Source organism: Mus caroli, chromosome 15 (genome assembly GCF_900094665.2).
Source record: "Mus caroli chromosome 15, CAROLI_EIJ_v1.1, whole genome shotgun sequence".
In the NCBI taxonomy this organism is placed as follows: Eukaryota; Metazoa; Chordata; class Mammalia; order Rodentia; family Muridae; genus Mus; species Mus caroli.
In genome coordinates, this window is record NC_034584.1 from 38,947,752 (window position 1) to 38,960,813 (window position 13,062).

General features: G+C 37.9%; 1 protein-coding gene and 1 non-coding gene across 3 annotated transcripts in view; both read left to right on the forward strand.

Annotated features, from left to right (window-relative positions):
• The window catches only part of Eny2 (ENY2 transcription and export complex 2 subunit), a 7,835-nt gene extending 4,067 nt beyond the window's left edge, over nt 1-3,768 (forward strand). For both annotated transcript variants that reach the window (XM_021182899.2, XM_021182898.2), the window contains exons 3-5: nt 477-547; nt 1,928-2,002; nt 3,499-3,768. In XM_021182899.2, the coding sequence (XP_021038558.1) occupies nt 477-547; nt 1,928-2,002; nt 3,499-3,575 (223 nt within the window). In that variant the 3' untranslated portion in view covers nt 3,576-3,768. The remainder of the gene's footprint in view (nt 1-476; nt 548-1,927; nt 2,003-3,498) is intronic.
• On the forward strand, nt 619-725 carry LOC115029522. The gene has a single exon (XR_003835083.1). It is a non-coding gene; the product is annotated as a U6 spliceosomal RNA (small nuclear RNA).
• Nucleotides 3,769-13,062: the final 9,294 nt, after the last annotated feature.

The window sequence follows — 13,062 nt, forward strand, 5'->3', positions numbered from 1 at the left end:
GAAGAGCAGTCGGGTGCTCTTACCCACTGAGCCATCTCACCAGCCCCAGTCTGTTTTCTATAAAGTGTGACACATTTCAATTGAAAAGTCATTTCTGTTAAGGACTTTTAGTTTACACAAATAGGGGTAGCAGATTATTTTCTTGGTGTCACAAATGGGTACAGCATTTTCAGTGTGAAAAAAAAAAAGAAAATCCTGCTAATTAAATTACAGTAGCTTTGTCATTGCTGCAGTATGGAAGTGGGGCAGCTAAAGACTGTAGTTAGTGAATGAATTGGAACCTGAAGATAAGTGAGGACAAAATTTGACTTTGGTAACATCAAAAAACTAATGACTCCGGATTAGACCATAATTAAAGTGTGGGGATGGAAAGCAGGGAGGTTTTAGTTGAACAGTTTGTACTAGTACATTGCTTCAGACATTCCTAGCTAAAGTATCTTACTTCTATTAATTTGAAAACATTTCCTTTTAAACAGCCTCAAAGAGTTGCTGAGAGCTAAATTAATTGAGTGCGGCTGGAAGGATCAGCTCAAGGCGCACTGTAAAGGTAATCACTTTCTCTTAGATAAGCAGGCTGTTTCTGTTGCTCTGGGAGCCGTTATAGGAAAGGATAGTTCAGTGCTCAAGTCGGCAGCACATATACTAAAATTAGAACAATACAGAGAAGATTAGCATGGCCCCTGCGCAAGGATGACACGCAAATTCGTGAAGCGTTCCATATTTTTTAAAATGTGATTTTTTTTCCAGGTGGAAAAAAAAAGACAAAAAGAAAGTATAGTTCATATCCTACAGTGTAAGTCCTCAAACGCCATTTTAAGCAAATGGAAATTGAATACTATTGTAAGAGTTCTCTTCTCAATGATATCCTTAGACTTAACTCCTGAGTTTTTAGGAATTTTTTATGTATTTTGCAAAAGTTTATCACGAGTTTTGAAGATCCTCTAAGATCAAATGATGGACTCCTTTGTTTTTAAGTAATGTTAGTAATACTGATATAATTTCCCTCAATGCAATGAGCATTGGTTGTTGATAGATGGAACTCATTTGTAACAATGTTGTCAGGGAATTAAACTTAAAATAGCAAATGTACAAATAAAGGGTTTTTTTTTTTTTTTTTTTTTTTTTTTTTTTTTGGTAGATATTGTTGATATTGCACATGCTTTTTTGAATCCTTTATCAGGTTCAACTTTTGGTATAGTGAAATTCTAGATATTTTTAATGAGTTGTCTTTATATTGCAATGTTTTCTACAAGTGGAAGTAATAGGTTATGTCTATATTAACTATAAAAAAGCAATGTGATATGTTGATAAAAGGGAAGCTGAAATCATGCAAACCTGCAAGACTGCAGTTGGCTTTCCACCGGGTACAGATGAGTAATCTTTATCCCTCGGTTGTCTCACCTCTGACCAAGGAGTTCTTTATAGATATTTAAAGTTGTAAAGCAGCTAGCAGGGTTCCAGAAATGTTGATTGTATTCCCTCATCATTTCCTTTGGTCTGGGCTAGAGAAGAGAAATGAGCACAGTAGCTCTACATCCTAATTTTGGCCATAAAGTTATAAAGTAGACTCAAATAATACATTTTGTTTCCTTGATATATTTAAGGGTAATGTGATTACAGTAAGCTCTGTTCAGTTCCAGCTTTTTAGAAAAGATGGATTTGGCACTATCCAGTTCTAATATACCCTAATATTACAGCTCTTTGTTTGCTTAAGTTATTTACCTGAAGTATAAACAGACTTCTATAATCTGCAGATTAATACATTTATGAGGCTATAAATTTTCATTAAAAAAAGAAAAAAGTTTCCTCTTTTTATTTAAAGACCAGTCTATACTCTAAAAACATGATTTTAACCCTTCCTCTATGAAAATCTTTCTTACAGATAATGATTTTAAATGATATGATTTGTTTTTTGCTTTTGCATAAGAGGTAATTAAAGAAAAAGGACTAGAACACGTTACTGTTGATGACTTGGTGGCTGAAATCACTCCAAAAGGCAGAGGTAAGGAGCACAAACTGTCAGGAATCAGGCGTTTAGTAGGGAAAAAAATCCTATCCAAAATCCTTTCTAAGGAGTTGTTGTTCCTGTGGGGGAAGTTGAAGAGCAGTTGCCTGGAGGACTGGTGTAGCAGTCCTGACTAAGAGCTGAGGTGATAGGTGTAAGTCGGCACTTGTGGTGTACGGTCTTAGATTGATGACTGGTAAGGCAGATCAGTTTTAACATGGGATCTTAGGGACGTGCCACCTAAAGCTAGCACTTATACGATTTATTAAATATGGCCTGATTCCACCTAAATATTAATAATTCAACATTCCAGTCCTGAGTCATTGTCCTACTATCTCTTTTCTTATTAAAAATAAATGAAACTGTCTTCTTGATTGTCTAATTAAGAATTTGGTAATTCACAGTGATGCATATTTAAGACTTAGAAGTGAAAGCTTCTAAACTAGATGAATTTATAGGATGTCTTTACACATAGCCACAATCAAAATCAGTTGAATATAAAATAAATTTGTGGAGATGACTACAGCATATGAATTCCTGTTGAGAAGAAGGAATTATAAAGCCCCTTGGTCCTTTTTCTTAAAGCTTGTTTATAACTTTTTTCAAGTATGGATCTGGAAAAATATTTCTTCATTTTATGAATTTATACTTTAAGCTAGTTTTCTCTGATTTCTTTTTCTATTTTTAATTTGTTAACATTGTTTAGATATCCTGTTTCTCTTTGAACATTTTCATTTTGTACTTTGCCCATTGGTATCCAGTAAACTTGACCCTTCTTTGAGATTATTACATTTCCACCTTTGCCATTCTTCCCTCTTAACCTCATGCGCCCCTCCTTACCTCAAATTAATAGCCTCTGTTTTAAAAGTTTCATAAGTTTTCATATACATACATGGATTCATTTAGCTATAACCTCAAGAAGGCTGGCTGTGACCCTTAATCCCCTTCCTACCCCCAATACAATAAAAATTATTTCCCACTCCAGGCCAGGGAGATGGCTTAGAGGTTAAAAGCACTGACTGCTCTTCCAGAGGTACTGAGTTCAATTTCCAGCAACCACGTGGTGGCTCACAACCATCTATAATGAGATCAGATACCCTTTTCTGGTGTGTCTGAAGAGAGCAACAGTGTATTCATATACATAAAATAGATAAATCTTTAAAGAAAAGATGGATGCTGGCTCTGTTGATGCTTTGGCAGTCAGGTTGATAATCCCAAGGTGACCTGTCAGTGTGGTCTGAGTCGGAGTTATCAGTGTGCCGTTGCATTTTCAATGGACATGTGTATATCCAGTTTAAAGAATCTCCCCAGGCTTGATGAGCTGTGCAGTTAGGTATTAGATGTCAAGTCTGATATTTTTATCTCTTTATTTTTTAATTCAACCATGAGAGTTCTGTGAAATCCCTGTAGTAGTAGTTTCTAATAAAACGTCAAGTCAAATTCACATGTGATCATTGGAGTCTTCTTACATTGATGTTTAATTTTTGTTTCAGCCCTGGTACCTGACAGTGTAAAGAAGGAACTCCTACAAAGAATAAGAACATTCCTTGCTCAGCATGCCAGTCTTTAAGGGTGAATTAGAATGTGTTGGTCTGTGGATTTATTTCTGAAAGTAAAACTTGCCATAATTAGAAATTGATTTCCCAAAATAAAGTCCTTTTTTGTATGATGGTATACAGTTTTCAGTAATGTATACATTGTATTGATTTTTTTCCCTAAATGTGTTATTTTAATAAATATCTCATGAATGAGTTTCAATTTTTTTTATTTTGGAATAAATGGGACTCTGTTTATTACTGATTGCCTAGAAATGTTGAGAGAAAAATGCCAGCAATTACTATAATCCAGTATTTATATGTGTGATTCTCTGTGCTAACGTCTGAGACGCCTTTCTGGGTTGTCTACGAAATGGTTTGTTCTTCTTTTGATTCCTCACATTTGATAACTGTGATGCTCCATCTTTGTACTGTAGGTTGTCTATTTCTTTGTTACAAATTCTGAGTGTTAGGACTGGGTCTTACTTAATCTGTATGTGCCTTCCTTATGCTTCAAAGAAATTACCATCTAGTGGAAGACAGAACATTTCCAAGCTGACTGAATACCACATTTTCTACTCATCTGAACTTTGAAAGCAGAATCTCTAAATTGCATCCCCATATACTGAGGTCAAGAAAGAACTTTAATGGGAAATAATCTCTACCAATTAGCTTTACTCTTGACATCAATCAGGATTACCAGATCTAATGGACTCTTGTCTATCAGTGTGACCTTTGACGCAGAGTGATTATGTTGGCCATCCTTCCACTTGGAACTTTGCATCCCCCTCCTCACACTGCTTCCTACCATTGGAAGTCCTTTCTGGCTTTTTATGGAGTACATTTTGCTGTATGTAACTTTTAAGTAATGTTTTGTTGGACTTTCTCCTGAGTCCTCTGATTAATAATATGTTTTCCCTGGTTGAATCCCAGGAGGTGAGTCTGCCATGTTTCAAATATCAAGAGATTGATATATGCTGAACATTCTCACAACCAGACTTAATTCTCGCCTCACTGCCCATATACCACCAGTGGGTCTACTTCCTTGGATAGTTCACAAACACCTTTAAATGACCATACTTTAACAGTAAGATTCTCCCCTATTAACTACCTGTGTGTTATTCCTTATTCATGGGGTCTCTCAGACACAAGTGACTCAAGATGAATATTAATGCTATTTTTCGGAGGGAAAAAAACAAGATTACTTGTGAAACATCCTTAGTTTTGTGTTTGTGTTACTGCTGCTGATTGGTTGAGGGCCAGCTATAAACTTGGATTATCATTTCTGGCCCTCCTAAGCCCAAGTGATTGCAGTGACTCCTCTGTGCCTCCACTATCTTCCTCATCGTTTCCCTGCCTATGTGGCCTTATGAAATCCAAGTCTGGTCATTTGTTCCCCTACTTGAAATGTTTCAATACTGGATGAAATTCAAACTCAGCATACTAGCTAGGCCCCTCTAAATCTAGCACGTATTTCTATCTCTGCAGTCTGTAAAAAAAGTTGTTCCATCTCTTAGTACCTCTCAAAATCATAACATCTAGGAAGCCCTTTAAGTTGTTACTACTTTCCCTTCTGAGTTCAGCTTGAGTTTTTAAATGTTCTGACAGTCCCATGATTTCAATTCCTTGTCACTGATTTCTTTTTGGATTTTTGAGATAAGCTGCCCCTCCGTCGGTCAGCTGGCCTCACACTGGCCTTGAGCATGAATCCTGAGAGCTGTGAGCACAGGGATGTTAGTCCATCTGGAGGGGAGGGAACAAACTCATTGTATGATTCTCATTTATGAAAGAATGGGTAAGGCAGTGACTGAACTGAGTGAGCACTACAGGAGCACATGATAAAAAAAGTCCTAATAAATAGGTACAGTTGAGAAAAGGGTTCATCGTCCACACTTAATGTCATAAGTTTAAATGTCATTGAGTCATTTACAGAACTATATATTTGGGTCTTGAGATATGTACACCCAAAATCTTGCCCAAAGTAATATTTTGTTTCAGTTTCATAATGTTCTAAAATATTGATAGCAATTTTCATTTTGTTACCAATTATAAAAAAAGTCTTACATGGTACACAGAAAGTATTAAAAATAAGGGGTAGTTCTTCATAATTCTGTATATAGAAACAAACTGAGAAGGCTTATAAAGATGTTATTTTAATATCCCAAAAGATTTTTAAAATGACATTTGGAAATTCCTTGACAATGAGAAAAATAACCAAGTTTAAAATGCTTTGTAGAAATTTAAGGTGAGAGCATAGATTCGGTTTTTGGAGGTTTTTTTGTTTGTTTGTTTTTAATGGTATTTTTGGCCTTTTTTTTTTCCCCGGTTTGTTTTGAGACAGGGTCACATGTAGTCCAGGCTTTCTCTGTACTTGCTATGTAGCCTAGGTAAGTCTTGAATACCTGATCCTCCTACCTCTACCTCCCAAGTGCTGGGAAGACAGGTGTGTGCCACCTCTGGGGCCCATAACAGCCTAGATTTAAAACAATGCTAAGACTCCCCTACCACCTTTCTCTTTGGCATCTTATAAATGTCTTGTAGATTGAATCTAGAATCACTGGTATTTGTAAATAAATCAACTTTGTGAACACTTTTGGCTTCATTGATTTATGTAAAGTAGGAATACACTGAAACCTCCACCCTTTCACACTCAGTGTTGGAAACTTAATACACTTGTTCCATGCCTGCACTGGGCCAGTATAGTCATCACTGTATCTTCTGTTATAGTGGGAAAGAAGACCCAACTAAATCATTTATACAATCACTTTAGGCATTACAAGTGTATCATTTGGTTAAGCAGTGCCAAGCCAGGGACTGGTTGGTAACTGGATATAAGACTTTACATAACTTGATAGAAAGTTCCACCCAACACAAGAGAACTGTGACAGCTGCTCAATAGCTGCTGTTGGAATTGATCCTGTGGTGTGTGTGTGTGTGTGTAAAACACATATGCCTGCACATGTCTAACCTTTGCAGAAGCCTAGCTTGTGTTAATATGACTTCATAAAATCCTACATATTTTCTGCTATTGAGCAGAAACCATTGAACAGACATTGAATGAAACTGTTAAGTACAATCAAATCATTCAGGTTCTAATCTCACTAATCATAAGATACTGGGTAGCAGATAAGAATGACTATTGCCTTGGTTTCACTATTTGGATAGTGGCCTGGCAAGAATTAATAGACCTAAATACTGATAGGGTAATGAGAATATATAGACTTATGTTAGCTTACCTAGAATTTTATAAATATGTGTTTTCTAGTGTGTAAATGAATGAATTACTATACTTGTGTGTGAAAAAAGATCACATACTTGTCAGAATTTTCTAGATAGTATTAGCTGCTGTGAAATTCACATTAAAAAAAAAAAAAGATGTCTTTAGGGCAGGGGAGTTCATTTATAGGTGCATGCTTTCAAAGGATTCAAATTTGGTTCCCAGAATTAACATCACTATATAGTACATAGCAAGGAAGGTTGAAATCTAGTCATTTTTACCCTCTTAACTCCTCTATGGCTTCAAGTGTATCCCATTTGGTTTTCTGTCTTCAGTATTCAGCAGAGAATTCTTAAAATGGTCTTTTAACTGAATCAACAATAAGAAAAATAAGAAATTTATGGCAATTAAATTCAATATGTGCCTATGGTTACTCTACTTATCAGCCACAAGGGGGCCCCTGGCACCTGCACATTTATCCTCTCTGGGACTCACTTTAATTGAGATGAGTATCACATTTTACTGGGCCCAATTCCAATTTAGAGGCCAACCAGCTTGTTGAAGATGAAAGTGTTGTTGGATTAAAACTTAATGTGAGAACGTCAGAATGTGCTGATACTGACTAAGAGGCTGCTATCATAAGGTGTAGATGTCAGGTTGCGATCGTTCTCAGAAGCCAATTCCATGATTCAGGAGGTTGATTTAAATAGCATACACAATTCCCAAAATAGTTTGATTTCACTGATTTATAACAGGAGAGGGGAATAGATTTTAGTTCAGTAGCTAGCATTTATTGTAGTGCAGGGGATGAACATGTGGCCTCATGCATGCTTTACAGTAAGTTTTACTGCTTAGCTGCATCCCAAGCCCGAGGGAGTCTTAACAAATGAAATAAAAGTGTTTTTATTGTTCCCACCAAAAAAAAATCCATATATTTTTCCTCAGTGTAAAGCATATATAATACCCCAGAACTGGACAGTCAATGACATGTTTTACAATGATAATAGTAAGCAAAGAACTAAGGCATGTAGGGTCCACACTCATGCTGCAATGTTGCTGCAGAGTAGTTCTAAGTATAGGAGCTGGGGCCATGTTTATTACAAGCACAAGTGGCACTGTGCCTAGAATCACCAGAATTAAGTGATAATCAGTGACTTTCCATTGCTCTAATTTTGTTGTTGTTGAATCTTCAAAATTTAGATGTTCTAGACAGCTACCTATATCAAAGTTGGGCTTTCACAGAAATGCCCATAGAGCCATAGCTTGGTTGCTGTGCTGAAGACTTAAATACTGTTGCACACTGTATGATTTGGAGTGTTCAGTCTGGTGGAGATGCACTGTGGCCAAGATACTAACAATATGGGAGTGTTGTTTCTACCATTAATATGCTTGAGGGCTTCTTTAGTTCCATAAGAATTCCATTTGACATTACCTATCAATCCTCTCTCTCTCTCTCTCTCTCTCTCTCTCTCTCTCTCTCTCTCTCTCTCTCTCTCTCTGGCTAGGGAAATGCACAGAATAATGAATTATGAGGTCATGAGTTTTAGAAAAGGTAATAAGTCAAAGTCATGGCTAAGACCCTAGCATATATACTCTAACATTCAGTTTTCATAAAACAGTTCTAAGCCTAAACTTTGTCTTTCATATTTTATCCACCAATAAAGGCAGGTTTTATACACAGACATAAAGCATATTTAGTGAAAATGACACATTTATCTGCTGCATTTTCTGCTCCTCCTCCATTTCCACCACTTTGGTGGCTTGGCCTTGCACACTCAGAACATTCTGATGTCAGAAACCTGTGAAGGAGAAGGCCCTTCAGCTCAGACAGAAAGGGGCAGGGACTTATCTTCCCCAGAAGGCTCCTCATTCAGAGTTTTCTCACACCTCCCAAAAGAAAAACAAAGCATTCAGTCCATGGGCCTGTGGGGGACATTTTATATTCAAAGCATAACAGATTTTGGTTAAGTGTTTTGGGTAGGTTTCAACTGTCAGAAACTAAAGGTACTTGGAAAGAAACATCAATTGAGGAATTACCACCAACAGATTGGTTTGTGGGCATGTATGTGGAAACTTTTCCTGACCACTGATTGAAAGGGCCCAGCCTGCTGTGGTTGGTGCCACCACACTACTGCCAGGAAGTATAAGTAGCTGAATATGAGTCTGGAAGCAAACCAGTGAGCATCTTTCCTCCAATGGCTCCTGCTTGACTTCTTTCGTCCACGGTGTACTGTGGTCAGGATACAGAAGCAAAGCAAGCCCTTTCATCCCCATATTGCCTTTGTTCATGGTGTTTATCACAGCAATAGAAACTAACCAAGACAAAAATGGGTGTAAGAAAATGGGATCCTGCTGTGACAGGCTTGACTACATTAGTTTCAGGGACAGTTTTGAAGAAGGAACTTGGATCTTGCAGCTGGAAAAGCAGTTCGTGTTCCATGCCTAACAGACTATTCTGTGGAAGCTTGGAAGTTAATAATGTTGAAAGCAAACAAGACAATGAAGGGCTGAAATGAATTTTAGGGAGAGGTTTGAGAGTCCCTCAAAATCTCTATCAGGAGCTTTGGTGTAAGAACTTGAATTAAGCTTCATCCTCAGCCAGGAGGTGGAGCTGATCCTCAGTCCTCTGGGCACCTTCCCTCTCCCCCTCCCCCCACCCCCCCAGAGGAGAACTTGCCTACAGGGAATGCTTTGATCTCGAGGACTCAAATGAGACCGCCATTTTCTATCGAGGGTCTCTCTCAGGCAGGTCCAAGCAGGAGAGCTTGATGGCCTCAGAAGCAACAGATCTTCTTGGACAGGGTCCCTTCAGTCCTTCATCCTCAGCCAGGAGGCAGAGCTGATCCTCAGTCCTCTGTGCACCTTTCCTACCAGCAGAGAGTTTGCCTCCAGGCAGTGTTCTGACCCCCAGGACTCAAGAGAGAGCTGGTCTCCCAGGAGAGCTGACAGAGGCTAGCACACACTCACAGAGATTACCAGATGATGAAAAGCAAATGTAAGAATCTCACTAATAGAAACCAAGACCACTCTGCACCATCAGAACCCAGTACTCTCGCCACAGTGGATCCTGGATATCCCAAAACACCAGAAAAGCAAGATTCAGATTTAAAATCATATCTCATAATGCTGGTAGAGGATTTTAAGAAGGACATTAATAACTCCCTTATAAAAATACATGAGTACACAGCTAAACAGGTAGAAGACCTTAAAGAGGAAAGACAAAAATCCCTTTAAAAATTACAGGAAAACACAACCAAACAGGCAAAGGAATTGAACAAAACCATCCAAGATCTAAAAATGGAAGTAGAAAAAATAAAGAAAACCCAAAGGGAGGCAAATCTGGAGAGAGAAGCCCTAGGAAGGAAATCAGGAGGCATAGATGGGAGCATCACCAACAGAATACAAGAGATGGAAGAGAGAATCTCAGGTACAGAAGATTCCATAGAAAACATGGACACAACAATAAAAGAAAATGCTAACTGCAAAAAGATCCTAACTCAAAACATCCAGGAAATCCAGGACACAATGAGAAGACCAAACGTAAGAATAATAGGTATAGATGAGAATGAAGATTTTCAACTTAAAGGGCCAATAAATATCTTCAACAAAATTATAGAAGAGAACTTCATTAACCTAAAGAAAGAGATGCCCATGAACATACAAGAAGCCTACAGAACTCCAAATAGACTGGACCAGAAAAGAAATTCCTCCCAACACATAATAATCAGAACAACAAATGCACTAAATAAAGATAGAATATTAAAAGCAGTCAAGAAAAAAGATCAAGTAACATAAAAAGGCAGACTTATTAGAATTACACCAGATTTCTCACCAGAGACAATAAAAGCCAGAAGATCCTGAACAGATGTTATACAGAAACTAAGAAACACAAATGCCAGCTCAGGCTACTATACCCAACAAAACTCTCAATTACCATAGATGGAGAAATCAAAGTATTCCATGACAAAACCAAATTCACACAATATCTTTCCACAAATCCAGCCCATCAAAGGACAACAAAGGGAAAACTCCAACACAAGGAGAGAAACTATGCCTTAGAAAAAGCAAGAAAGTAATCCTTCAACAAACCTAAAAGAAGATAGCCACAAGAACAGAATCCCAACTCTAACAACAAAAATAACATAAGCAACAATTACTTTTCCTTATTATCTCTTAATATCAATGGACTCAGTTCCCCAATAAAAAGACATAGACTGGCAGACTGCCTACATAAACAGGACACAACATATTGCTGCATACAGGAAACCCACCTCAGGGAAAAAGACAGACACTACCTCAGAGTAAAAAGCTGGAAAACAATTTTCCAAGCAAATGGTCCCAAGAAACAAGCTTGAGTAGCCATCCTAATATCAAATAAAATCAACTATCAACCCAAAGTTACCAAAAAGACAAGGAGAGGCACTTCATACTCATCAAAGGAAAAATCTACCAAGATGTACTCTCAATTCTGAAAATCTATGCTCCAAATGCAAGGGCAACCACATTCATTAAAGAAACTTTAATAAAGCTCAAAGCACACATTGCACCTCACACAATAATAGTGGGAGACTTCAACACCCTACCTTCATCAATGGAAAGATCCTGGGGGGGGAAAAAAAAAACTAAACAGAGACACAGTGAAACTAATAGAAGTTGTGAAACAAATGGATTTAACAGATATCTACAGAACGTTTTATCCTAAAACAAAAGGATATACCTTCTTCTCAGCAGCTCATGGTACCTTCTCCAAAATTGACCATATAATAGGTCACAAAACAGGCCTCAACAGATACAAAAATATTGAAACAATCCCATGTATCCTATCAGATCACCACGGACTATGAAAGTTTAATGAGTTTAATGAAAATGAAACCACAATATATCCAAACTTATGGAACACAATGAAAGCATTTCTAAGAGGAAAACTCATTGGTCTGTGTGCCACCAAAAAGAAACTAGAGAGAGCATACATTAGCAGCTTGACAGCAAACTAAAAGCTCTAGAACAAAAGGAAGCAAATTCGCCCAAGAGGAGTTGAATGCCAGAAATAATCAAACTCAGGGCTGAAATCAACCAAGTGGAAACAAAAATAACTATACAAAGAATCAACCAAACCAGGAGCTGGTTCTTTGAGAAAATCAACAAGATAGATAAGACCTCAGCCAGACTAGCTAGAGGGAACAGGGACAGTTAATTAATTTCTAATTAACAAAATCAGAAATGAAAAAGGAGACATAACAACAGAACCTGAGGAAATCCAAAACATCATCAGATCCTACTACAAAAGGCTATACTCAACAAAACTGGAAAACCTGGACGAAATGGACAATTTTCTAGACAGATACCAGGTACCAAAGTTAAATCAGGATAAGATCAATGATCTAAACAGTCCCATATCCCCTAAAGAAATAGAAGCAGGTAAGATACAATTTGCAAAACATGTGAAACTCAGGAAGAACGAAGCCCAAAGTGTGGACACTTTACCCTTCTTAGAATTGGAAACAAAACACCTATGGAAGGAGGTACAGAGACAAAGTTTGGAGCTGAGATGAAAGGATGGACCATCTAGAGACTGCCATACCCGGGGATCCATCCCAAAATCAGCCTCCAAACGCTGACACCATTGCATACACTAGTAAGATTTTGCTGAAAGGACCCTGATTTAGCTGTCTCTTGTGAGGCTATGCCAGGGCCTAGCAAACACAGAAGTGTATGCTCACAGTCAGCTATTAGATGGATCACAGGGCCCCCAATGGGGGGAGATACCCAATAGAGGAAGTACCCAAGGAACTAAAGGAGTCTGCAACCCTATAGGTGGAACAACATTATGAACTAACCAGTACCCCCGGAGCTTGTGTCTCTAGCTGCGTATGTATCAGAAGATGGCTTAGTCAGCCATCAGTGGAAAGAGAGGCCCATTGTTCTTACAAACTTTATATACCTCGGTACAGGAGAATGCTAGGACCAAGAAGTGGAAGTGGGTGGGGAGGGTATGGGGGAGGGTATGGGGGACTTTTGGGATAGCATTGGAAATGTAAATGAAGAAAATACGTAATTAAAAAAAAAAAGAAAATGGAAAAAAAAAAAAAGAAATAGAAATAGAAGGAGTCATTAATACTCTCCCAACAAAAGGAAGCCCAGGATCTGATGGGTTTAGTGCAGAGTTCTATCAGACCTTCAAAAAAACCCTAATTCCAATTCTCTTCAAACTATTCCACAAAATAGAAACAGAAGGCTCTCTACCCAATTCATTTTATGAAGCCACAATTACTCTGATACCTAAACCACACAAAGACCCAACAAAG